General features: G+C 36.5%; 3 protein-coding genes across 7 annotated transcripts; 1 reads left to right on the top strand and 2 right to left on the bottom strand.

Annotated features, from left to right (window-relative positions):
• Positions 1–1,596: 1,596 nt before the first annotated feature.
• Positions 1,597–13,083, top strand: LOC121989714 (kinesin-like protein KIN-4A). The gene is made up of 25 exons (XM_042543914.1): positions 1,597–2,402; positions 3,649–3,795; positions 3,902–4,051; positions 4,333–4,586; positions 5,048–5,235; positions 5,322–5,446; positions 6,088–6,124; positions 6,357–6,448; positions 6,659–6,772; positions 7,198–7,308; positions 7,443–7,536; positions 7,660–7,775; positions 9,149–9,244; positions 9,340–9,453; positions 9,583–9,699; positions 9,782–9,862; positions 10,116–10,187; positions 10,647–10,740; positions 10,827–10,858; positions 10,924–11,021; positions 11,104–11,199; positions 11,305–11,526; positions 11,817–11,979; positions 12,246–12,395; positions 12,679–13,083. The coding sequence occupies exons 1-25, from the start codon at positions 2,286–2,288 to the stop codon at positions 12,892–12,894; spliced, it is 3,096 nt and encodes a 1,031-aa protein (XP_042399848.1). The 5' UTR covers positions 1,597–2,285; the 3' UTR covers positions 12,895–13,083.
• A 255-nt stretch (positions 13,084–13,338) lies between these two features.
• On the bottom strand, positions 13,339–17,360 carry LOC121989715 (vesicle transport protein GOT1-like). Of its 4 annotated transcripts, none has more exons than XM_042543915.1 (8): positions 17,221–17,360; positions 16,863–16,901; positions 15,481–15,539; positions 14,319–14,410; positions 14,151–14,231; positions 13,974–14,071; positions 13,644–13,725; positions 13,339–13,552 (listed from the first exon to the last, which is right to left on the bottom strand). In XM_042543915.1, the coding sequence occupies exons 3-8, from the start codon at positions 15,509–15,511 to the stop codon at positions 13,514–13,516; spliced, it is 423 nt and encodes a 140-aa protein (XP_042399849.1). In that variant the 5' UTR covers positions 15,512–15,539; positions 16,863–16,901; positions 17,221–17,360; the 3' UTR covers positions 13,339–13,513. The 4 variants fall into 4 exon arrangements, with proteins under 4 accessions (XP_042399849.1, XP_042399851.1, XP_042399853.1 ...); XM_042543917.1 differs by having other exon boundaries at positions 15,481–15,555; XM_042543919.1 differs by having other exon boundaries at positions 16,858–16,901.
• Positions 17,361–17,647: 287 nt separating this feature from the next.
• On the bottom strand, positions 17,648–21,991 carry LOC121989716 (AP2-like ethylene-responsive transcription factor TOE3). 2 transcript variants are annotated; one of them, XM_042543921.1, is made up of 12 exons: positions 21,662–21,991; positions 21,216–21,548; positions 20,307–20,754; positions 20,164–20,189; positions 20,010–20,040; positions 19,862–19,949; positions 19,636–19,781; positions 19,504–19,548; positions 19,327–19,415; positions 18,927–19,045; positions 18,659–18,778; positions 17,648–18,032 (listed from the first exon to the last, which is right to left on the bottom strand). In XM_042543921.1, the coding sequence occupies exons 2-12, from the start codon at positions 21,307–21,309 to the stop codon at positions 17,835–17,837; spliced, it is 1,404 nt and encodes a 467-aa protein (XP_042399855.1). In that variant the 5' UTR covers positions 21,310–21,548; positions 21,662–21,991; the 3' UTR covers positions 17,648–17,834. The 2 variants fall into 2 exon arrangements, with proteins under 2 accessions (XP_042399855.1, XP_042399854.1); XM_042543920.1 differs by having other exon boundaries at positions 18,927–19,066.
• Positions 21,992–22,151: the final 160 nt, after the last annotated feature.

Here is a 22,151-nt window from a genome sequence, read left to right on the forward strand (position 1 = left end):
TTTATTTGATTTATTGTAAAATTGGTTGATGGCTCTTAATTGTCCTCCTAATTCATTTAACGGTAAATCTATATGGTCAGAATCTGGCCAGCTAGAAAATTAATTAAATATTATTAATAATATTTATATTTAATAAATTACTAATTAGCCTTTACTTAAAATATTACTTATTCTTTTCTTGAAATTACTTAAAATTAGTTGGAAATTTTATTAGAAATTTGAAATCAGTGAGAGAATTTATTGGAAACTGGCCCGCTAGATTTTCCTATAAAAATTAATAATTAGTTCTTAATTATACTATTTTTAAATATTGTTACTAATATTTATATATAATAAATCAGTAAATCTTGTTTATTAGAAATCATTTAGAGAATTTATTAAAAACGGTTAATGATATTTCCCTATAAAAAATTAATAATTCGTTCTTAATTATACTATTTTTAAATATTATTAATAATATTTATATATAAAAATTACTAATTAGCTCCTAAAATAAGGATTGATTTTATTCAATAATCCCTATTATGACATGTTACATATTATGAAAATTTGGATTGGATCCATAAATTATGGAGGTGACCCTATCACATAGAGAAATATCTCATAATCCGTATCAAATTTATATAAAAAATAATAACATTTCAAAAATAAGAATAAAAAATAATATTTATTGGCAAGGGGAAGGAAACGATAGAATAGGATATTGAGGATTAGATTATTGAGAGAATGAAATTTTTAGACTTAGGGGCCCAAGATGAGTTTCTTAATGATAGCATGGTCTCCCATGTATTTTGATTTACCATTACAAAATATACGAGACTCTTCAACTTCAGTTTATTAAGAATAGAGTATGTGCAATAAAAAAGAACATTTCATATTCTTGAAAATTTTTAAGATTTTTGAAAATTCGTATTTATAAAGGATTCCTTTAATGAATGAATATCTCTTAGAAATGCATGTTATCTTGGAAATATAATTAGTTATTAATATAGAGAGATAATTTGCATGTCTCTTGTAAATACATATCATTGGAAATGTAATTAATCATCAATATCAATATAAAGTGATAATTTTTAAAAATTAAATATTAAAATAAGTGGAACAGGTATAATTGACCAATAAAATATGATATTACTTACATACTCTTAATAATAACCCTTAAAATTACTAAAAGCTCTATTCTAGCTGATCAGATTCTGACTGTTTAGCATTATATGAATCCAAAATTAAGATAGTGTGGCCCAAATTCCAACAATGTCGCTTGGAATTCAAAGTAAGTGGAGGAAGAGTGAAGCTGAAATAAATGTATATAAATAATTAATAATCCAGAGAATCCAAAGAGCCACATTTAATTACTCTCCGCCCCCAATAAATTCCCTTAATCAAGGACAACTATCAAATAAAGTAAGTTAATAACATTAAACCCCCTAAATTTATTTGTTTGGTCAATTTATTAATTCTAAAGTAGACAAGATTGAAAATTGATGGATTTATAGGAGTAGAAATGAAAACGACGCCAATAACGGCAAGAACCAGAACGCTTTTCGTGGCAGCGACAGCGAAGAAGAAGATGCCGTTGTCTGTGGCAATGACAGTAGTTGCAGCTCGCGATTGGTCGCTGTGTTGCCATTGTTGATATATTGCCAAGGCCTCACTTTTCCGTTCACCTTTCTCATTTTAGATGCCAGCTCCATCGCTGATCAACTGTCTTCGGTCTGTCCCCGCATCTGGCGGAGAGGGAGAAAGGAGGCATCTTGGGAAGCGCGGTGTAGCCTTCATTGCTTCTGCACTGAAGGAGGAGGAGGAGGAGGAGAGCTTTGAAGTGAAGTTGAAGAAAGCGTGATGATCCGTCGTGGTTGTTGCTGCAGTTCGTGTTGTTGACTTTTGACTTCGATTCTGCTCCCAATCTTTTTCATTTCCCTTTCTCACCTCGATTCTCAAGCTTAACATTCGCCTTTCTTTCTCCCTAAGCATCGTGGGTTGTTATTACCTCTCAGCCTTGCTCCTCAGGGCAATAAAAGAGCAACCTTTTGAGGAAGTAATAGGTGTGGTGTGGTTTTCTCGAGCCCTACTTGCGTTGTTTGTGAGAGAGTGATAAAGAGCTGCGGACTGAAGCCGTAAGTGTAGTTGCCGTCCTCTCGAATAGCGGAATAAAAGAGCAATCTTGTTGCACGGTCGTCTTGAACCCTCGACCTTGTTCGCTATTCACTGCTGGTTTCTCCTTGAATCTGTGGTAGTTTGATTGGCTAATTGGTTGTTTGGTGGATTTCCTTGGAAACATTGAGATGGACAGTGAGGAGCATTGCTGCGTGAACGTCGCTGTTCACATCAGGCCACTCATTGAAGACGAGCGGCTGCAAGGTTGCAAGGAATGTGTCGTCGTTGTCCCTGGAAAGCCGCAGGTTATTGCATTTTGCTTCTGAAACGATTCCTTTTTCTTGTTGCAATGATCAATTTCTTGTTAATTATTTGATAGAGGAAAAAGTGGTTTGTTTTCAAGATTGTTCAGTCAGTTGAAATTGCTGGTCGAGTTTGGAAGAAGATCTAGTCTTTTTTTTTTGGTCAATCTGGCCTTTTGTTTTACGACAACGCTGATTGGTTAATTTCTATTTTTTTATTTTCCATTCGTTGGATTGCGATCCGACCATCAACCGGTGGTTTTGGCATTTTGTGTATAGTATTCATTACTTGGCCGGGACAATGATTTTGTGGTTACCTCCAAGTGAAGGAAGAAGAAACATGTTCCTTTTACCAGTGATGTAAATTTTGTTTTCCAACACTCATTTGTTCTTACGCTATAAATCATGTTCCATCCAATCTGATTGCTCCTTTTTCTGTGTTCTTCTGTTTTTGTTCCCATACAAACAAAGCGATTGGAAAACCTATTGTCTGACCCCGTGCTCCATCTCATGTCTCACACACTGAATTTTCACTGTTTTTGACGTGCAATGCCTTATCTTGAGTAATAGATCGTCTGAATTTTCTTGTTCACTCTTTGGTAAAAAAAATCTGTCTATTTTCTCATTTCTAACCAAATCAGTGAAATCTGAGTATTGTTCAAGCTTCCTCTGTTTCTTCCACTTTGCATAGCCAATTTAAAATTTTAATTTTCCAAGAGTTTAATGTTGATCCATTTGGATATTAGGAGGCACCATAGTTGGTTTATCCATTATGTGCTCTTTTTAGTTCTTAAGACATGTTTGTAGACAATTACAGATGATCTAGTTTTATGATGCTTCCTCCAAAATCTACGTGTTTCTGTTCTTTCTTTTCACTCTATATTTTTGAATTTTCTTTCAACTCTTAATTACACTGTACACCTTTTAAAACGCAAAGTACAAACGGGTGAACAAATATCCTTCTTTTTTTTTTCCTCTCTGGCAAGCCCCTTGTTCCTTTTTTTTTTTCTCTGGATGGATTCTTGAGGTAGTGGAAGGAGTGGTGGATAGCGTGCCTGTTTCTGTTGGAGTATTCTTTCTGTGGTCTGTGCTTTTATGCTTGTACTTTTTTGCAAGTAATTGAAGAATCTGAATAATCTCATTGAGTTACAGGACATGAACAGTATTGCTTTTCTCAATACGAAAATTAGAAGAATCACTATGGTGTCTACTCCAAAGTTGTGTTTATTTAGGGTTTACCAAAATGCAGGTGCAAATAGGGAGCCATTCTTTTACCTTTGATCATGTATATGGGAGTACATGTTCTCCATCCTCTGCCATGTTTGATGAATGTGTTGCTCCACTTGTTGATGGTTTGTTCGATGGATATAATGCTACTGTTCTCGCATATGGGCAGGTTCAGTAGAAAAATACCTGAAGCTACTTGCTGTTTTCAAGGATGAAGTGGCATTTTAGAATGTATACTAAAGATTTTGGCATCTTTGATATTTTATGTTCCACAGACAGGTTCAGGGAAGACATATACCATGGGAACTGGATTCAAGGAAAGTTCTCAAACAGGCCTTATCCCCCAGGTCATGAATGCACTGTTTAGCAAGATCGAAACTTTGAAGCATCATGCAGAATTTCATCTACGTGTCTCATTCATTGAGGTGAAACTTTATCTGCTTTTGACATCTTGCTTAAGTTACACTTCTTTCCCAAAATATTATAAATGATCACAGTCTATCAATTAAGATATCTGTCATCTTCAGTTGTCTATTTTTTTTATTGTTTCTTTTTGCAAAATTGTGATTATCATTATTGTTTCCTTTAATGAGTGTAATCTAACTTCTTTTCGATTTCTATGAATATATCAGATAGTCTTTCATTACTGATTTAACTTTGAAGCACAATTTCATTTGATATCATATATTTGACTTGGATTGTCAAGATTCTGAAAGAAGAAGTGAAAGACTTGCTAGATTCTACAACTTTTTGCAAAGTTGAGTTTTGCAATGGACAAGTAGGAAAGGTGGCAACACCTGGGAAGTCTCCAGTACAAATACGTGAATCATCAAATGGCATAATAACACTTTCTGGGTCCACTGAAGTTGATGTTAGCACCCAAAACGAAATGGCTGCATGTCTAGAGCAAGGTTCTATTAGTCGTGCAACTGGAAGTACAAACATGAACAACCAATCAAGGTGAAGACCATATCTCCTAGTATGTTCTAGGATGCACGCGGTTTATCATGGTTTTCTGATCTGATCCTTGCTGAATGCATACTTGGAAGTATAGAATTTTATTGCATTTTGACAAGGAAACACTGCATTATATATTACTTATATTTTGGCATATTATTGCAGTATACTTTCTAATTTCTGGATGCTAGTTTTCTTCATAAGTTTGCTCTTTTTAACCGTGTTCTAATCTGTTAATTTGGTAATAGTTTATCCTTCTAATTGAAGTACTATTACAACTATAATAATATCACAGTCCTATAGAGTACCGACTTCCTAGTTAATCACTTGTGGGGTTTCCAATAGATCCCATTAGTTCTGCTCATATATTTCAACAACTTATTTTGAATCTGGATAAATCTTTATGCTGCCTTCAAATTTGCTTGGTTAACAGTGAATTTGTTTGTGTTTTTATTCTGGAATAGTCGGTCCCATGCCATTTTCACTATCACATTGGAGCAGTTGCAGAAAATTAACCCATGTTACACAGCTGATGGTTCTCCAATTGAGGAGATAAATGAAGACTTTCTTTGTGCGAAGCTGCATTTGGTAGATCTTGCTGGATCAGAGCGAGCAAAGAGAACAGGTTCAGATGGTCTTCGGTTCAAGGAAGGTAGTATATTGTTCCTTGATACATGATTAGATGATCACATTTTCGACCCTTTCAGATTACTAACTCCATATGCTTTCTTACCTCAGGGGTTCATATCAACAAGGGTCTTTTAGCTCTTGGCAATGTCATAAGTGCTCTTGGAGATGAGAGAAAGCGTAAAGAAGGTGCTCATGTCCCTTATCGTGATAGCAAGCTAACTCGACTATTGCAGGTCATGTAATGTTCTCTAACCATCTCATCATTGAATTGCATATACAATATACACCTGATTCTTCTCTCAACCTTAGTTTATATGTAAGAAATGAGCATGAGGTCACTTTACAGAAAGTGTTCCTTTGATCAAAGACCAAAGATAGACATGCAACCCATTACATCTGATTTGGCATTGCAACTATTTCATTTGATCTAACAAAAGCATTGGTTGGGATTTCAATATCACAATCTTACAGTAGTTAAATGAGTGAATTAATAGAAACCTAAATTTGATACGCAATTCTTAGAAAAATTGTAGTTAGATGATGTTATGGCATTAAAGAATTCACAAAATTGTTTCTAAGTCTGCTTAAACCAGATTCTGACCTAAGGTAGCACTCAGAAATCTAGTGTTCACTCAGATATTAATTGTATGTGGAATGAAACACTTCTAATAGGAAGCAGTGAGTCAGTGACCACTCAACATATGTTTAAGAATAATGATTGATCCTTTGCAACTGAATGTTTCAAGTTTGGCTGACTGATCTTTTTCTTATGCTGGCTGAATGTTTCGAGTTTGGCTGAATGATCTTTTGTCGGTGACTCGTATAACTGCAAAAGGAAAACTCCTGTAACTGTCTTCTGCTTTAACTTTGGCAGGACTCTCTTGGTGGAAACAGCAGGACAGTAATGATAGGTACTATATCTTTTACATATGATTACCTTTTATTTTTTCTTTATAACTTCTCACTGTTCTTGCATCTGAATAACATTTCGAATATATTAATTTCTAAAGATCGAACCATTATTTCCACATGGTGATTGCAATGTGCTTGAAGAACATTTACAGTTAAAGAAAATCAAATTGAATCTTTCACTTTTGATTCTCAAACCTGAATTTAAATGTTTGGTTGCATCATTTTGTCCAGCATGTATCAGCCCAGCAGATATCAATGCAGAGGAAACACTTAACACACTGAAATATGCCAATCGAGCTCGCAACATTGAGAATAAGCCCATTGTGAGATTCTTGATTGTTGCTCTCTTTTTAAAGCTATTGTCTTAAATTTTATTCCATTGAGAATATTATTCTTTTATCGACTGTTGATGTCTTTTAAAAGCTAAATGTCAAGGGGTAAGTAGGCCTAAAAAAAACAAAATGTTTGTGTTCCATTGAGAATATTATTCTTTCTTGCAAGCAACTATTCTCATACGATAGATCTCTATCCAGGTTAATAGGAACCCAATATCTGATGAGATACAGAGGATGCGCCAACACATTGAATCTTTACAGGCAGAACTGGCCTGTTCGCGTAGTGTAGGAACTACATCTGATGAGATTAAGGTAATATCTTTCTCTATAGGGCATCCATTGCATTTAACTTCTTCCCAATGGCATTTATATGCACAAAAAATGAGATATTCGGACTATTAAGTTATCTTCTATGCCAGATCATGCAAACCAGAATCAACTTCCAGCTTAGAATGAGTCCTATGAAAAGTTTGTAAATTGTTAGGCTGTCAATTGAATGTTCCATATTCATGATCTAGAACCTTTTTGAATTCAAATTTGAACAAGGTCAACTCTATCCTGAAGACTACTGGCCAAATACATAGTAGAACATCTAAAAATAAGAAAATGAAATCATTTGATACCTTATCTGTTGGTCAACCATCTTCTTTAGGTCTCCATGTTTAGATTGTGTTTGTTAATTCAAAGAATTTCTCACATGCTCATTTGTTAGCTCCTTTTGTGCCTCTACTCTGTAGGTTCTGAAAGATAGAATCTCTTGGCTAGAAGCTACCAATGATGATCTATGTAGGGAGCTCTATGAGTACCGTAATTGTCAATCTAGTGAGCATTTTGAAAAAGATTTTCAGGTACAAGAAACATCTTTGTTTTTTTACATGGAAAAATTTGGCATTTTAGTACTGACTGAGAGGAGCGCAATATTTTTTGAATGTTTTTATCGATCCCATAGATGGTATAATGCCTTTGATAATTGTTATTTCAGAAAGATAGAACCAGCTTTTCAAACATAGAAGGGTTGAGAAGGAGCTTGCAAAGCACCGAAAAGATAGGCTACGAAATGGTTGAGATCCTAGAAGGCAATTCTCTAAGATGTTTCATAAACACGGCTTAATTGCTATACTATTTTATATTCTTTGTTAAAACTATGTTTATTTGTGGTTTGCTTTTCTAAGTTTTACTTTGTCCATCTATTGCACCAGGTGATAGTTCAAGTGGAAGCGACGAAGAAATTGTCAAAGAATGGGAATACCAAATGTCGCAAGATTTGATGGGCAAGGAATTGAAGGAGTTAAATAGGCAACTAGAGCAGAAAGAGGTAACAAATAAAACTTCTACAAACTTTTAAAATAGTATGCATTTGCTAGTTTATTCAATGACCATCTAGATGAATTATATAGTTCCTTTAATGTATGACACATCATTCATAAAGAACAGCACATGTAGGTTTAAGTTGTCACTTTGACCTTCTTACATGTATTTAACATGGGCATGAATTTAAGTGGTTGGCACGACTGTTTCTGAACCAAGTGGCAGTATTCAAGTCAGATATGGAGGAGTAGATGAAGAGTTCACTTTTCAAGTACTAGAAGATCCAAACGGTGGATTTAGTGATTTGAAGTATATAAATGAGTGTTCATATGATACAAATGTGATTACCTCAATGCCACCTTTCATTAATAACGCAAAGCTTGCCCATCTCTCAGAGGTGGAGTTCTTTTATGGACTCCTTTAAGTTTCAAATATAGCTTAAAGCCATGTCCAAATCCCTTTTAGCTATCTATTTAGCTTAAAATAAAATGAATGCAAATGTCATCCATCTAATTGAGTTTGAAACCCTGAGCTCTAAATTACACTTCAATCCCCTTAGGCCATCTAGTGGGACCCTAATCCTTTTTAGACATCTGATATATGTCAGCTCACATTTAAAAAAAAAATCCCTCTAAGTTAGTCAACATATATTTCAAACCTTTTGAGTCACAAGGTGTGCTTCACAAACATCTTGAAGCAAAGTTTGACACCCCAAAACATCCCCAAGTTAGAATGTTAGATATTATGTGATGTTGTTTAATGAGTGTTGACTTCTTTGTTTACTTTAAGTTGCTTGCAATGTCTTATGCTCATTAGACTTAAACAATAGATCCTAATAAATAACATATATTTAATTGTAATGGTTTGTGCCATCTGGATTTAAGAACTTGGACAACTGTTAATCCTATTCCACGTGGTCAATCACTGAAATCTTATTCCTTTATATGTTGAGTGTAAATTGTTAGTGTCCCAGTCCCAGATCAGAGGCTGTACTTGATTTTGAAACCTATAAATAAGCAACGTTTTGAAACCAAAAAATAAGCAACCACAGAGGAAGTGAAGTAATGTTTTAATCAAACATCTAACCAATCCTAAAAGTAAGTTGTGTTTCTTTAGATCAGGGCTCAAATTAGTGTATTTTATGTACCTGACATGCTTGATCAAATGTTTGCAAGGAGCATACTTGATGAACTACATTTCACTTTCTCAAGCATGAAAATGTCACTTATGACTCCAATCAAATATCACATGTTGACACTAAATATATACTCCTTTTATGTGAACTTCACTTTGGTCAAATTTAGTACAATTCAATGGCATATGATCTTCTCTATTAAAATAAAGTTAGCTTGCTGACAACTTGGATTTGTTCCTCTGCAGTCCGAGATGAAAATGTTTGGAGGTAACTGTCTCATCCTTAAACAACACTTTGGAAAGAAGCTTATGGAACTTGAAGAAGAGAAAAAAACAGTTCAGGTTGTTCGAAGTTTCTTTAATGATTTTTTTGATTCATCTATTGCCTTTTTGTACTTTTATTGAACTTATGGATGGTGTTATGGCTGGTGCTTCAGCGAGAGAGAGACAGGCTGCTTGCTCAAGTCGAAAAGCCTTCTGCCAACACTGATGGTCACACACATAAATTGCCGGAAAACTACTTGCAGAAACTGAAAACCCCGGAAACACAGGTAAGGTTCACTATTCTTTTTGTACATGATTCTTATATTTACTATTATTTGATTGTAGCATTTGCTATGATTTGCTTACATTTTGATTGATTCTTTCTGTATTTAATGTGTGCCAAATCATTCTTGCAGATTATGGATCTTAAGAAGAAACAGGAGAACCATGTTCAACTTTTAAAGCAAAAGCAAAGGAGTGATGAAGCAGCAAAGAAGCTGCAAGATGAAATACAATTTATTAAAGCTCAAAAGGTTATTATTTGATTAATATCTATTGTCATAGTAGTGCATTTGGGTTCTATATGACAGTGAGAGTGACAGTGCTTTCCTTCAGGTTCAATTGCAACACAAGATGAAACAAGAGGCAGGACAGTTTCGCGATTGGAAGGCTTCTCGTGAGAAGGAACTTCAACAGGTGCATCATACATGTATTATGCATGTAGCTTCATGTTAATAAAGGAAAAAAAGAAGTCTGCTAAACTAAAATTATGGAAAGTCAACTTGCTAAATGTTGCATGATGTAACTAGGATGTTCTGCATTTTTACTAATTCATTGTTAAGCAATAATAAGACCACCTTTACGATGCTAATTTGTGTTTATAAGGAATTTTTGGATCTCAAACTTCTTAACTAATTTTATTTCAATATTGATGCATTTGCACAAGCAGTTAAGGAGAGAAGGAAGGAGAAATGAATATGAGCGAAAGAAACTTCAGGGCTTAAATCAGCGACAGAAAATGGTAGGCTATAATTTGCTTCAGAGAGGATTCATTTGCTATGCTTAGTTGCTATTGTTGTATATAAAGATCAATTTGGTTGATTATTTATTATTTCTCTATGGCTCCTAGTTATTTTCTTCCAAATGGATGAGGCAATATCCTTTTCAAATCTCCTAGTTTAATTATCTTTTATCTTTGCTACTGGTCACTTTCTATAGTATGTCATGAGACTGTGTACCAAAGATAGATACAACAAACTGTGTGATTTGCTCATATTAGTTCTTCTTCCATAACCAGGTGTAAATTTAAGTCTTTGAACATCACATTGTACAAATTTTGGCGATTCTGGCGCTTCTTGTCTAGGTTCTTTATAGAAAATATGTTGTTGAAAACTTGAACTTAATGTTCCATTTTCCTTTTAGTTATATAGTCATTATACTGTATTGGACTGGTTTTTAACATGAAATATTTCTTCTACAGGCTCTTCAAAGGAAGACAGAAGAGGCCGCAATGGCTACCAAGAAACTGAAAGAATTGCTAGAAGCTCGTAAATCCTCATCACATGAGAACCCTGGTACGTTCATCATTTTAACATATCCTGAATTCACACTTCATTCTGCACCAAATCTTTGATTCTTTACTTGTTTTTTGCTTTTCTAGTCTTTTCTATGGGAACTTCTCCAGCAATTCAGGTAACTAATGTTGATCTATAAGCGAGGAGACTCAGTTTATATTGACTTCAGTTTTACACTTTCAGATCAACGAAAAGACCCTACAACAGTGGCTTGATCATGAGGTAGAAGTTTTAACGCATATGCATGAAGTTCAAAGTGAATACGAGAAGCAAAGTAAAATGTGTGTACCTGAAGGCTTCTAGTATGTTTCAGTTCCAATTGTGTATGTCTGTTGCATTTCCTGAATCGATACTTTTCATCAGGAGAGCTTCTTTGGCAAATGAACTTTCTTTTTTGAAACAAGAGGATGTTTTGTCCGCGGTTGTCAGCTCTCCGGGAGGAAGGAATGGAAACTCAAAGTAGATCATCCTTAGATTTCTATGTTTCAATTCATATACTATTATTCTGTGCTATTCTATGAAATTAGTCTTTTGATCCTCTCCCTTATTTGTCATCTGCATTAGATTATCCACAATGTCTCAGAGTGCACGATTAGCGAGAATTTCTTCACTGGAGAACATGGTGGCTGTCTCTTCAAACACACTTGTTGCAATGGCTGCCCAGCTATCAGAGGCCGAAGAACGAGACCGTGCATTCACCGGACGTGGAAGATGGAATCAGTTGCGGTCCCTGGGCGATGCAAAGTGCCTGCTTCAGTACATGTTTAATGTTGCTGCAGATTCAAGGTTTGAAGTTCTAATATTTAATCCGAACATCATGATTTTGGGTTTCTTATCTACTTAACAAAACAACTTCACTCCAAACCTTATTGTTTGGAGGAGTGACTTATCGATCAGAGATAATCATCCATTGAAATATATTGCATAGAAAATTAAAATGAAGACAGTGCACAGAAGTTGCTGATTGAATGTCAGGAAAAACAAGACAATGTTAGAGTTAGCAGCTATGTAGACATTTGGTATGGTTTAGGATGACTTTTACAGTTATAATTGTATCGTAATATGTTTGGAAACAGATGCCAACTGAAGGAGAAGGAAATTCACGTCGATGAACTGAAAGAACAACTAAATGAGCTAATTGGTCTTCTTCAACGGAGTGAAGCGCGAAGAAGAGAAATGGAGAAAGAGCGAAAATTGAGAGAGCAAACTGTTGCAATTGCAGTACCCACATCGTCTCCAGTAAGTTCTTCACAAACTAGTACAAAACAGTAACATTAAAGATTTACTTTGTATGGAAGGATAAGACAAGCCAAATGAAGTATGAGTTCTTCAGGATGGTAGAATTATAATTTGGAAAAGAAAATGCTACAGTTTCACCAGTTTGTTTGTGTATAGCTTATATATTTCTTTGATCACTATCCTCTGAAGTAGGAGAAAATGTGCTAACCTAGTAAAAGTTTGTTTGTGTATAGCTTCTCCTTTACTCCTTTAGTTGTAACTTGCAGATGAGGTCAAATGGCTCACTGAAGAACTGCACCGAACAAAAATCATCGTCTCCGATACCACTCCCAGCTCAAAAGCAACTAAACTACACTGCTGGCATTGCCAGTAGTCCAATTCGTGGAACTGCAGCATTCAACAAGCAGCAAATGAAGGTGAACACACTACTTGACTCTTCACATATTCTTTTTCGACTTAGTTCGGCATTCAGAGTTGAGACTTCATGACATTTGGATCCACTTCCTTGTCATATCCTTGCTAGACTCGAGTTTTCGTTTCGCTTGCTGTACTATCTTGAGTTAGTTGATTCAACTGTGCATAGAATTTCCGATTGTCTTCAGCTCATTGATAACATCATCGCATATTTTCGATTGTGTAAACACTAGCAATTTGAGATTTCATTCGGTATTTTCATCTCTTTTATGTTTCCTCATGCAGATGGCCCCAATTGGGCATTTGAGCATGGGGAAGAAGGTAGCAGCAATAGGACAAGGAGGCAAGCTTTGGAGGTGGAAGAGAAGTCATCACCAATGGCTGCTTCAATTCAAGTGGAAATGGCAGAAACCATGGCGATTGTCGGAGTGGATTCGACATAGCGATGAAACAATAATGAGGAGTCAGCTGAGAACTCATCCTCTTCGGAGTATCGTTTGAACCAGTACTACTTTTCTGATGCATAGCATGCTGACTACTGCATCAGCCCTTAAACTAGCAATTCAACTAAACTCTCCAGCCTGAAGATGCAAAGCATTGGGGGAAAATTTTACTTTAGTGATATTGATTTTTTTCCTAAACAACTTAGACAAATCACTTCTTTTAGAATTATGGATGAGTAGTTTTCTATCTGTTTGTCATTTATCTTCTTTTTTTTTCTTTTATCACTTTTCCAAATTGTGAGAAAGATGTGAATGAAGATGTCTAGTTTTTGGTCTCTTGGATTGAGTTTGTTATTTGGTGTGTAATGGTATGTACACAATCTTGCTTGACAATAAAGTTTTATGTATAATTTTGATGTTAGACATGTCAAGATGATGCTTTTTTATCGATACATCGTGTGATTTTATATGCGATTTATTGCTTAAGCGATAAGACAGACAATAAACAAGAGCAACAATGCTTATACAGCTCTCGGAAGAATAAAAAACAAATGAAACAACAATCTATCATATTCATACATATATGAACAGGCAAATATTTCATTTAGTATCGAAAGTTACAAACAAGTAGCTGTAATTTCAAGTTGCATTTTGCAGAGCTGTTACTTAGTGAAAGGTTACACAGGAACTCGCTTGCCTCTAAATCGTTCGAGTAACTGGAAGAAGAGAAATCCAAACATGTAATCAAGAGAGAATCTAGAGGAGCAAACTACGAAATCAAAATTTTTGCGATACATATGTCATTACCGATGTGATGAATGGCTGTTGGAATAGCCAGCCAAAGACAGGGATCCTTTGTAAGAAGACTGCAAGGGTGGGCCAAAAGCCGCTGCGAAGTAAACCAAAGCAAGAAGGTTATAGCAAGACAGATGATAAACCCACACAAAGTCTCAATGATCAAAACAGTATGATGAAAAAAAAAAGGTTAGTTGTTATGGAGAGGTGAGCCAGCCTAAAAGTTTTGGAAAGAAAAAGTGGATGTATTGGACAGGCAAATTACTAGAATAATCAAACTTTTCTTTCACCAAATGGACTGATTACAAAATCATTAGCCTACATATCGAACGAAACAGTCACCTGAAGAGAACAATGAAGCCATATGACTCCAAGATCATGCCTGAAATAGGCCAGCCAATCAGGACTAAAAAGAAACCAACTCCAAATGATATCGTACCCTGTCAAATTAGAGATAAAATTAATAAGTGATATAGCTCATTGAAACATGGTAGACGAATTTAGAAGAAATGAGCAAACCTTGTAATTCTTAGGCTTTGTGAAGAACTGCATCGTGGACTTGAGACCAATGGTCAACATGAGACCTGATAGAAAGAGAATCTGGTAGAACACAAAAGCGTAAAGCAAACAGTCAGGAGCACTTTAGAGAGAAAAAGACCGAGAAAATATGAATATTATAAAACTCACATTTCCCATTGCTAAAAGCCCTTTGTCAAAGAAGAAAATGATTCCCAAGAATGAGAAAAATATACCGAATCCAGTCAATCCCAGACCAATCTCTGAGAAGGAAAACTGAAGTCAGTGGACTAAGATGAAGAGTCAAAACCTACTATATTAATCAACCTACAAATTATACAAAATCTATGAAGTTCCGTGCTAGAGAATCTAAGCACTATTTTGAGTTTCATGTTTTCTTTATGGAGTCATAACCAAGGATCCTTGATACAGGTCTCGGTACAGATTTGATAACATGCTCAATAATTCTTTCTTTAGCAACTGAAGAGTGAAGAATCATCATGGTTTGGTGGCATAAAAGGTACTTGTGTAGGTTGCACTAAACAAATATATATAGCTTCTTTGACTTAAGTAACAGAAATATAAGATATAATAGATGCCTATGATGCCGCCAAGCACTGCAGTCATAGACAGTGCACTGAAACTTGACGATCAGAGCATATAGAGAAGAAACATTACTGACTAAATACACCAACAACTACTATTGAAATTCATGTCCATGCAAACCAAAAAAAGAATCTAGTGAATAAAAAAAAAGCAAAGTGTGATTTGATGAGCCGATAAAAAGAATTCTAACTAGATTTAGGTTTTCTAGGCAAGAAGGAATTTAGTTGGGACAATCACATATCTTTCACTGTGAACCTATTTCTTGAATCAAAGACTATTAAGGTGCCACTATTTCTTTCATTGAGAAACTACTGAATTTGAAATTTAAGCTATTAGAAGATACATTTACATGCATATGCTTATTCGTCTCCTTCCAAAGAATATTTGATCAAGCTCATTATGTTAACCATTCAATTACTTCTCCTTGGATTTTTCTTTTTGTATAGTTTATAGAAACACGCTAATGGTCACATGGCAACTTATCGAAGTTACAGATATAAATAGCAAGCCAACACAATTAACTTAGATAAAAGGAAAAGCAAGGAAAAAAAATTGTAGATAGAACATGATTGTTTTCTATCTCAAAAGGTTACAGATGCCTTCAAGTTCATGTTGTACACAGGTAAACGTTAGAAACTTGACTTGGGAAGTATTTTCAACTCATCCAAGTGAGCATACAATGAACATGAGAAAGCAGTAGATATTCATTTTAGAAAGAAATCCATACTTTTTTGATCATTCATCTCAAAGGAAACCATTCTTCGTAGCTAGCCAACAAACAATAGTCTGCAACAGCAACAAACTGATACTGAGTTGTTATATTAATTAATAGGATGGCAACACCAAAGCAAGAATGAAATTACAATGAGTGGAAAAACACAATTTCCATTTCTAGAAGGTAAACAAGTTGAAGTAAATGAAAAACTTATGAAATATTAGTTAGCAATCATTGTTATGTTAGTGCATGTCTGTCAAGATAGTTGCAAAGGAAAAGTTTCAATTTCTCCCGATGTCACTATGAGTCTATGGCAAGAGAGTTAGTTAATTATGAAGGCAGAAAATAGACACAAATACACATGATATTTCCGCTTACCATTGCATTATATTAAAAATATGCATGCATGACATATAACAGATTGGCTCAACAATAAAATACTCAAGAACTGTAATTGAAGACCACTCTGAAATTTGTATATGTAATTGAAGATTTCATAATCCTTATTAGAAACTGTAAATTTTCAATTATACATTGAGATGAAAGAAAACATGGTGTACATATCGTAGTTTTCTAAGTAATGGTATTGATAAGCATCAAAAGATGAACTAAAACTCCCCAAGACCTACTTGTTCCCTCACACAATATACTGATAGCAAAACACTCCAAATTTTTATATATATGTAGTAGACTGTATAGTCATTATTATAATATCTAACATTTGTTGCACTCGGAGAACAGAAAAATATTAAAGCATACTCTATTCTTCTTAGCAATGTCATCCATAAGTATGAAAAGATCAATCCAGTAAGGCTAAACTTACAAAGATCCAATAGATATAGTTGAGAAAGAGATAATAAAACAGCCTGAGTTAAAAGTCCAGTCTAGTAACATCCAACTAATAGCACGTATTAATATTAGGAAAAAGAATGCATTACTGTTTCTTTCCTGATTTTTTTAAACATTATTGAAATTTCTTTTCATGATTGTACTATTCATGCACTGAAAGTGTTAATGTCCTGAACTGCAAGGTAATAATAATAGTAGAACGAGGAGTAAGTTCCCTAAACATTGAACTTGCCACAGTGTATCCTCTGTATTTAGTCAAGCTCAAGCATTAGACGAACAAATGACAAAAGACAAGATTGAACTTGCAGTAGCAGATAATTTTGCAGTGACAGAGAAGAACAATCTAAGTGTAAAGCAATAAAACACGAACAAGTACATCATTAAGAAATTTTAACTTCATAGACGACCACAAAAGCAATCAAGGAGGGAGGGAAAATAGGTTCACAATCATTCTACTATGCTTGGTAGTATTAGCAAAATATAGAATTGGGGAAACAATTTATGCCGCTCGCGTGATTGGCAAAAGAGCACAATGAATGCCTTACTACGCTAGTGGAGTCAGGAGATACGATGACGCCTTGAATCTGAAGCATCAAACACAAGAAAATTACAAGAATAAAATGGAAAAGCTATAGAAATGAAAGATCACAGCAGAAAAGGGATGCAGATACCGTAGCACAGACCACAAAACGGCTGTTAATTTAAGGAAGCAATCACGAACCCCACATCCAAAGAACACATTTTTACCCGCAAAAATTTACGGAAAATCCGCAGAAAGTAAAAAAACCGAAGCGAGTCAGGGATGCTAGGTTAAAACTACGGTGAACTCACGAAGCAAGGACGGAAACAATAAATCAAAGAGAAATCGATGAAGAAGCCGGAGAGATCAAGAGAGGAACGCACCGAAGGAATCGCTGCGGGGATCAAAGAGGAACGCGAGGGTTTTCTGATGCGGTCGCTTCAAGGAAAAGGAACGCCTAGAGAACGAGCGAGCAGGAACCACGGGAGAATGTTACAGTTTAGTGGAAATTTTACTTTGCCCCATTTTGTATCAAAATTTTCAGTTGCGTCCCTCCTCCTACTAGAGTAATATAATAGTTTTCAAAAATATCATTTCGCACACTAAAGTTTTTAAATCTGTTACGTTTTTCAAAACACACCTTCCCAAATTTTTTTAAAAATAGTTTGAACCAAAATCATTCACAGCTATTTAAATGGGTCCTTAATTGAACAAGATTAGAACATAAATCATTCACTAATTAACAGGGCCAGTGTTACTCTAAATCATTCACAGCTAAAATTCTTGCCACAAATGAACAAGATAAGAACATAAACACTAATTAATGAACTTGAAACTTCTTCTCAAAGATCAAATTTGGACAACATGAAGCTTTTCCATAAAAATAAGAGTCAGAAACACTTCCATAAAACTAGGAGAAAACAAAAGCCAAAATGGGTCCTTCATTGGGCAGAAGAAGAGTTCTTGGCCTCTTCTTCTTCTACTGCTGCTGCTGCCACTACTTGTGGGAATCCTGATGATGCTGCAAAACCATGATCGAGTGATGTGGTGGATGGCATGGCAGGTGATGATTGATTCCTCCTGCTGCTGCTGCTGCTTCGCCAACCCAAATGGGTCTCTTGTTGTTGCTGGCCATGAAGTTGTACAAAAACCCTGCTCCTCCAGGCCTTGCAACTCCATTGCTGCTGCTTGGATTCTGCATCAACGAGCCAAAGGAGAGTTGAGGGAAGGCAGTTGGTTTATAAGAAACAAAATCAAAACCAGAAAAAGTAGATCGAAAAGTTTCTGTCTGTTTTGATTTGAACAGAACAACTGAACAAGAACATTCTCCAAAAAAATGACAGTTTGGTTTTACAGTAGTTTGTATTTGGTTTGGAGTTATTAAAACTGAATCAGGCTAGAGTTTATCGAATGCTTCTACTCAGTCAGCATCCAAATATGCAAATGTATTTGAACTTGCAAGTTTTGTACCATGTTTTAGCTATTTAAGTCTATAATTATCAGTTAAGATTAGATCACTTTGTCTTTGTATTCATGTCACTTTATGACTCATTTATGATTAACCAATAACCATAAACAATGTAGTTGTCATAAAGATAATTACATTACTTATTAGGTTTGCTTCTCGGGTAAGATGCAATTAAGAATATCAAACCAATGGAAGTAGATTTATGCTTTTCACCAAACAAAACCAAGGGTTGTTTAGAAAGAACCTAACCTAACTGAAATTCTATGGTCCAATTTGGAATACTTAATGGGCAGTCATCAGCTTCCATGAAATAGAGAAACAACCAGTATTTGCTTCAATCAGAGGAAGCTTACCTGATTCGCTCGAGGCAAATTCATTGGAGGAAACTGAAATGGTGAGGAAGATAGAGCATTGCCATGCGTAAAGCTACTCGTGTTGTTTTTCTCCTCAGGAAGCTGGAGTTTCTCATCAAACTAGGAGGTGAAGAAACAGCATTAAGTGGTTTCAACAAGCAAAATTATAGGTTTGTGAAACTATCTTTCTTTAGCAATGAGACTGAAGCCAAAAGAAATCGATTTCTAGCAATGAGGCTAGAAAATTGAGGTCAGAAAGAAATTATACCTTAGATTTAATGGTGCTATTCCAGCGGGACTCACTGATCATCGACTCGAGAGGATTTCCTTTGTACCCTGAGTTCCCCAAACAAAGGTCAAGGTTGTGTTCAAGCTGGCCATGGTTTGCTGTAATCATACAATTACTCTCTGGTTAAAACAACACAGATTTCAGTTTGCTGACTTGAAGTTCGACCCATTTTATCGTCTATCCTCAAACTTAGATAACATAATTTTGCACCTAAAGCTTATCCATCATCAATTTATCTCCGGTCACAGTTTCAGTTAAATTTCTGAATACAAATGCCACCGATAATGCACACTGATAATGCCGACTCACTGGTTGAGATGTTATAAATGAAGCAATTTCATCGTAAAGGAATAGAGTGTACTTCCCCTAGAAAACTCACTGGATGTGTTGAGCTCCTTATAGATGCTACGATCAAGGTTTGTGACCGCATCCTTTCCGTTGCATTTGATTGCAGCCTTGTCATAAGCTCTGAAGAAATTCAAATAAGCAAAGGAGAACACCCCCATGATCCACTCAAAGTGCACCAACATGAAAAGACCAAGATTTTTTTATGTACCTTGCAGCTTCAATTTCGGTCTCAAAAAGACCTAGATAGACATACCTGAGATCCCAAACAAATATATCATCCATCGAACATGAACATGAACATGAACCATAACTCTACTTCAAAGAAAGAGCAGAAGTATACTTTTTACCCAAGAACTGGCCCATTCTTGCTTCCCACTTGCCACATTTGTGCAAGGTCACTCCTCTGTACTTGGAGCTTCCTCTAGGGTAGCTCGTGCTCTCACGTCGAAGAACGAGAACAAAATCCTCCTTAGTGAGATTCCTCATCTGCGTTCAGCCATAGAAACATGTGTGTTAAGTTCATGAAGCAGTGTGATTCATCATGCAAATGCCCTACTCAGTCTCACCTGTCCTAGATCCTCTTTATAATCATCCAGATCGAAGTTAATATCTGCATCTGTTCCGCGGAACTTGATCGCTGCTCGGTCATAGGCCCTGCGTTGAGATGCATTTAGATGAAGAATCAAACAATGAAGCAGGGTCAGTAGAGCAAACCTTGCTGCAGCATGTGCAGTGTCAAACCCACCTATAGAAACAAATTGCAAGGAAACAAGTCAACGAGCTTGAAACATTCAGTGTTTGATTTCTAGGGTTTTGATTCAAATAAGAAACAAGATGAAACATTTCAACCACGTCGTGTTAACATTACCCAGATAAACTTGTTTTCCGCAATCCCTGAAAATTAATGGGTGGAAACAAGATTGACGTGAAGCCAGAAAAAGTAATCGAAGGATGCTAAAAATGCAATCTTTGGTAGAGGTTGAAGCCATCGCAGAAGAAGAGGAAGCTGACCAGATATGCGATTCCCATCTCCCGGTCCTCCTGTAGAAAGTGACGCCGCGGAACTGAGAACTCCTCGACCGCGGCCCCCTCCGGCTCTTCTTAGCGGCCTGCGGCTCCTCCAACAGCCTCCCGTCCGCTTCCGGCTCCGGCGAGGAGCCACCTCCCTCGGGAAAGAACTGGCGGGTTACGACGTAGGGTTCCTTTTCGACGGCAGGACTATCCTCTCTGCCGCCGGAGATGGAGAACCCAAAGATCCTCATGGCGCCGGGACGAAGCTCCCCTTCTTCGGATGCCTCGGCGACGGAGCGGGAGGAGAAGGAATCCTCGTTCTCAGACACGACACAGCCGGAGCCGACGCCCACCACCCCATCGTTGAGATTCCGCTCTCCAGCCATCGGCAGGACCTTCGTGGACTTGACTCGACAAAAATCGCACCTTTCGAATCCAATCTGTATTCCTGTCTTCACCAAAATCAAAAACATACAACAAGACGAAAAAAAATCGCACTTTTTACAACTCCCAACTGCTCTCAAACCTCCAACTTTTATCCCCTCTCTTCCTATTTCCTCATTTATACTGTCTCCTTTCCAAATCAAAACATAGGACAGTAGAAACGCCGAGTTCGGTGCCCAAAGGAAGCAGCTTTACCAAACCTCTTTGCCATCTAAAGATCGACACCATCCGATAAAAGAAACTCCTAAACAAGACGATCATTCCGTAGCATCTTCAATTCAAATGGGAACGATCTCGGACCTCCTAAAGATTGCACCTTTTCTCCTTCCTCCAAGCAATCCTACTTCTTTTCCCTTTCTCCACCCATCTCCTCATCTATACTCCCTCAAACCAAAACCTAGGACATGGCAAAGGCAGCAGAGGATTGTAATTTCAACTTTGAAGAGTGCAAAGGTAGCAGCTTACCTACTGACATCGATTCTGTTCCTCCATCCTGCTTCACCGTGGAAAATTGGATAGGGAAGGGGAGTGAGTGATTGTCACATCCTTGTTTAGCCATCACTCATTAACTAAATGGAAAAGCAGGACGCAAGTGTTCCTAAACGCAAAGGAAAGTGACTGGCTACCTTCCTGATCCCAATCCTAATCTCTGTCAACTGTTCTTTCTCATCACGACTGCGACGTTTCCTATATTTCGATCGCTGATGGGTCTTGTATTGATTGACTAACTGGCAGTGGGGAAAGTTTGAGTTGGAGTAAGCTCTTCCTCTTCGTGAAACAATTTCGACTGAGAATTCACTGGCCATGTGCAATTAGAATCAGTAAACTAAATTATAATTCGCAGCTCAACAAGTTATCTGACGCAAGATTATCTTTAAAACATCTCTGTGATTATAATCAGTAATACTGACCACTTTTCATCTTTTTCTTTCCTGCAAAGTCTTCCAATGTCTCAGTCCTTGAATTGCATCCAGTTCAGGACCAGATCTACGAGCTTGATTGTCACCGTGCAATCAAAGGAAACAAGCAACTGATCTGTTCTTACTGAACTTGATGGAGACGAGCTCCTTCAGTGGTTTCTCTGCGTGACTTCCCACACCTTTGTTGAACTGCGTGCAACTGAAACAAGCACCATGACTACGGACTACCGATCAAGAAAGCTGTGGAAAGCAACACAGACATCCATCTCATTTCGCTGCACCCGCAGATTGAGCTTTTCCCAGACAAAAAAATGAATGGCGGAAGATTTGGAATAGAAAAACTAATGGGAGTTTTATGAAAAAGTACCCCCATCCCAAAAAAAAATGGCAATTATTAAACGGTCCCTTGCACTTCAGAAATTATATATTGGCACATCTTACTCGTTGGCAAGGTTTAATATTTAAAATATGTTATTGTTTT

This window comes from Zingiber officinale, chromosome 6B, assembly GCF_018446385.1.
Source record: "Zingiber officinale cultivar Zhangliang chromosome 6B, Zo_v1.1, whole genome shotgun sequence".
In the NCBI taxonomy this organism is placed as follows: domain Eukaryota; kingdom Viridiplantae; phylum Streptophyta; class Magnoliopsida; order Zingiberales; family Zingiberaceae; genus Zingiber; species Zingiber officinale.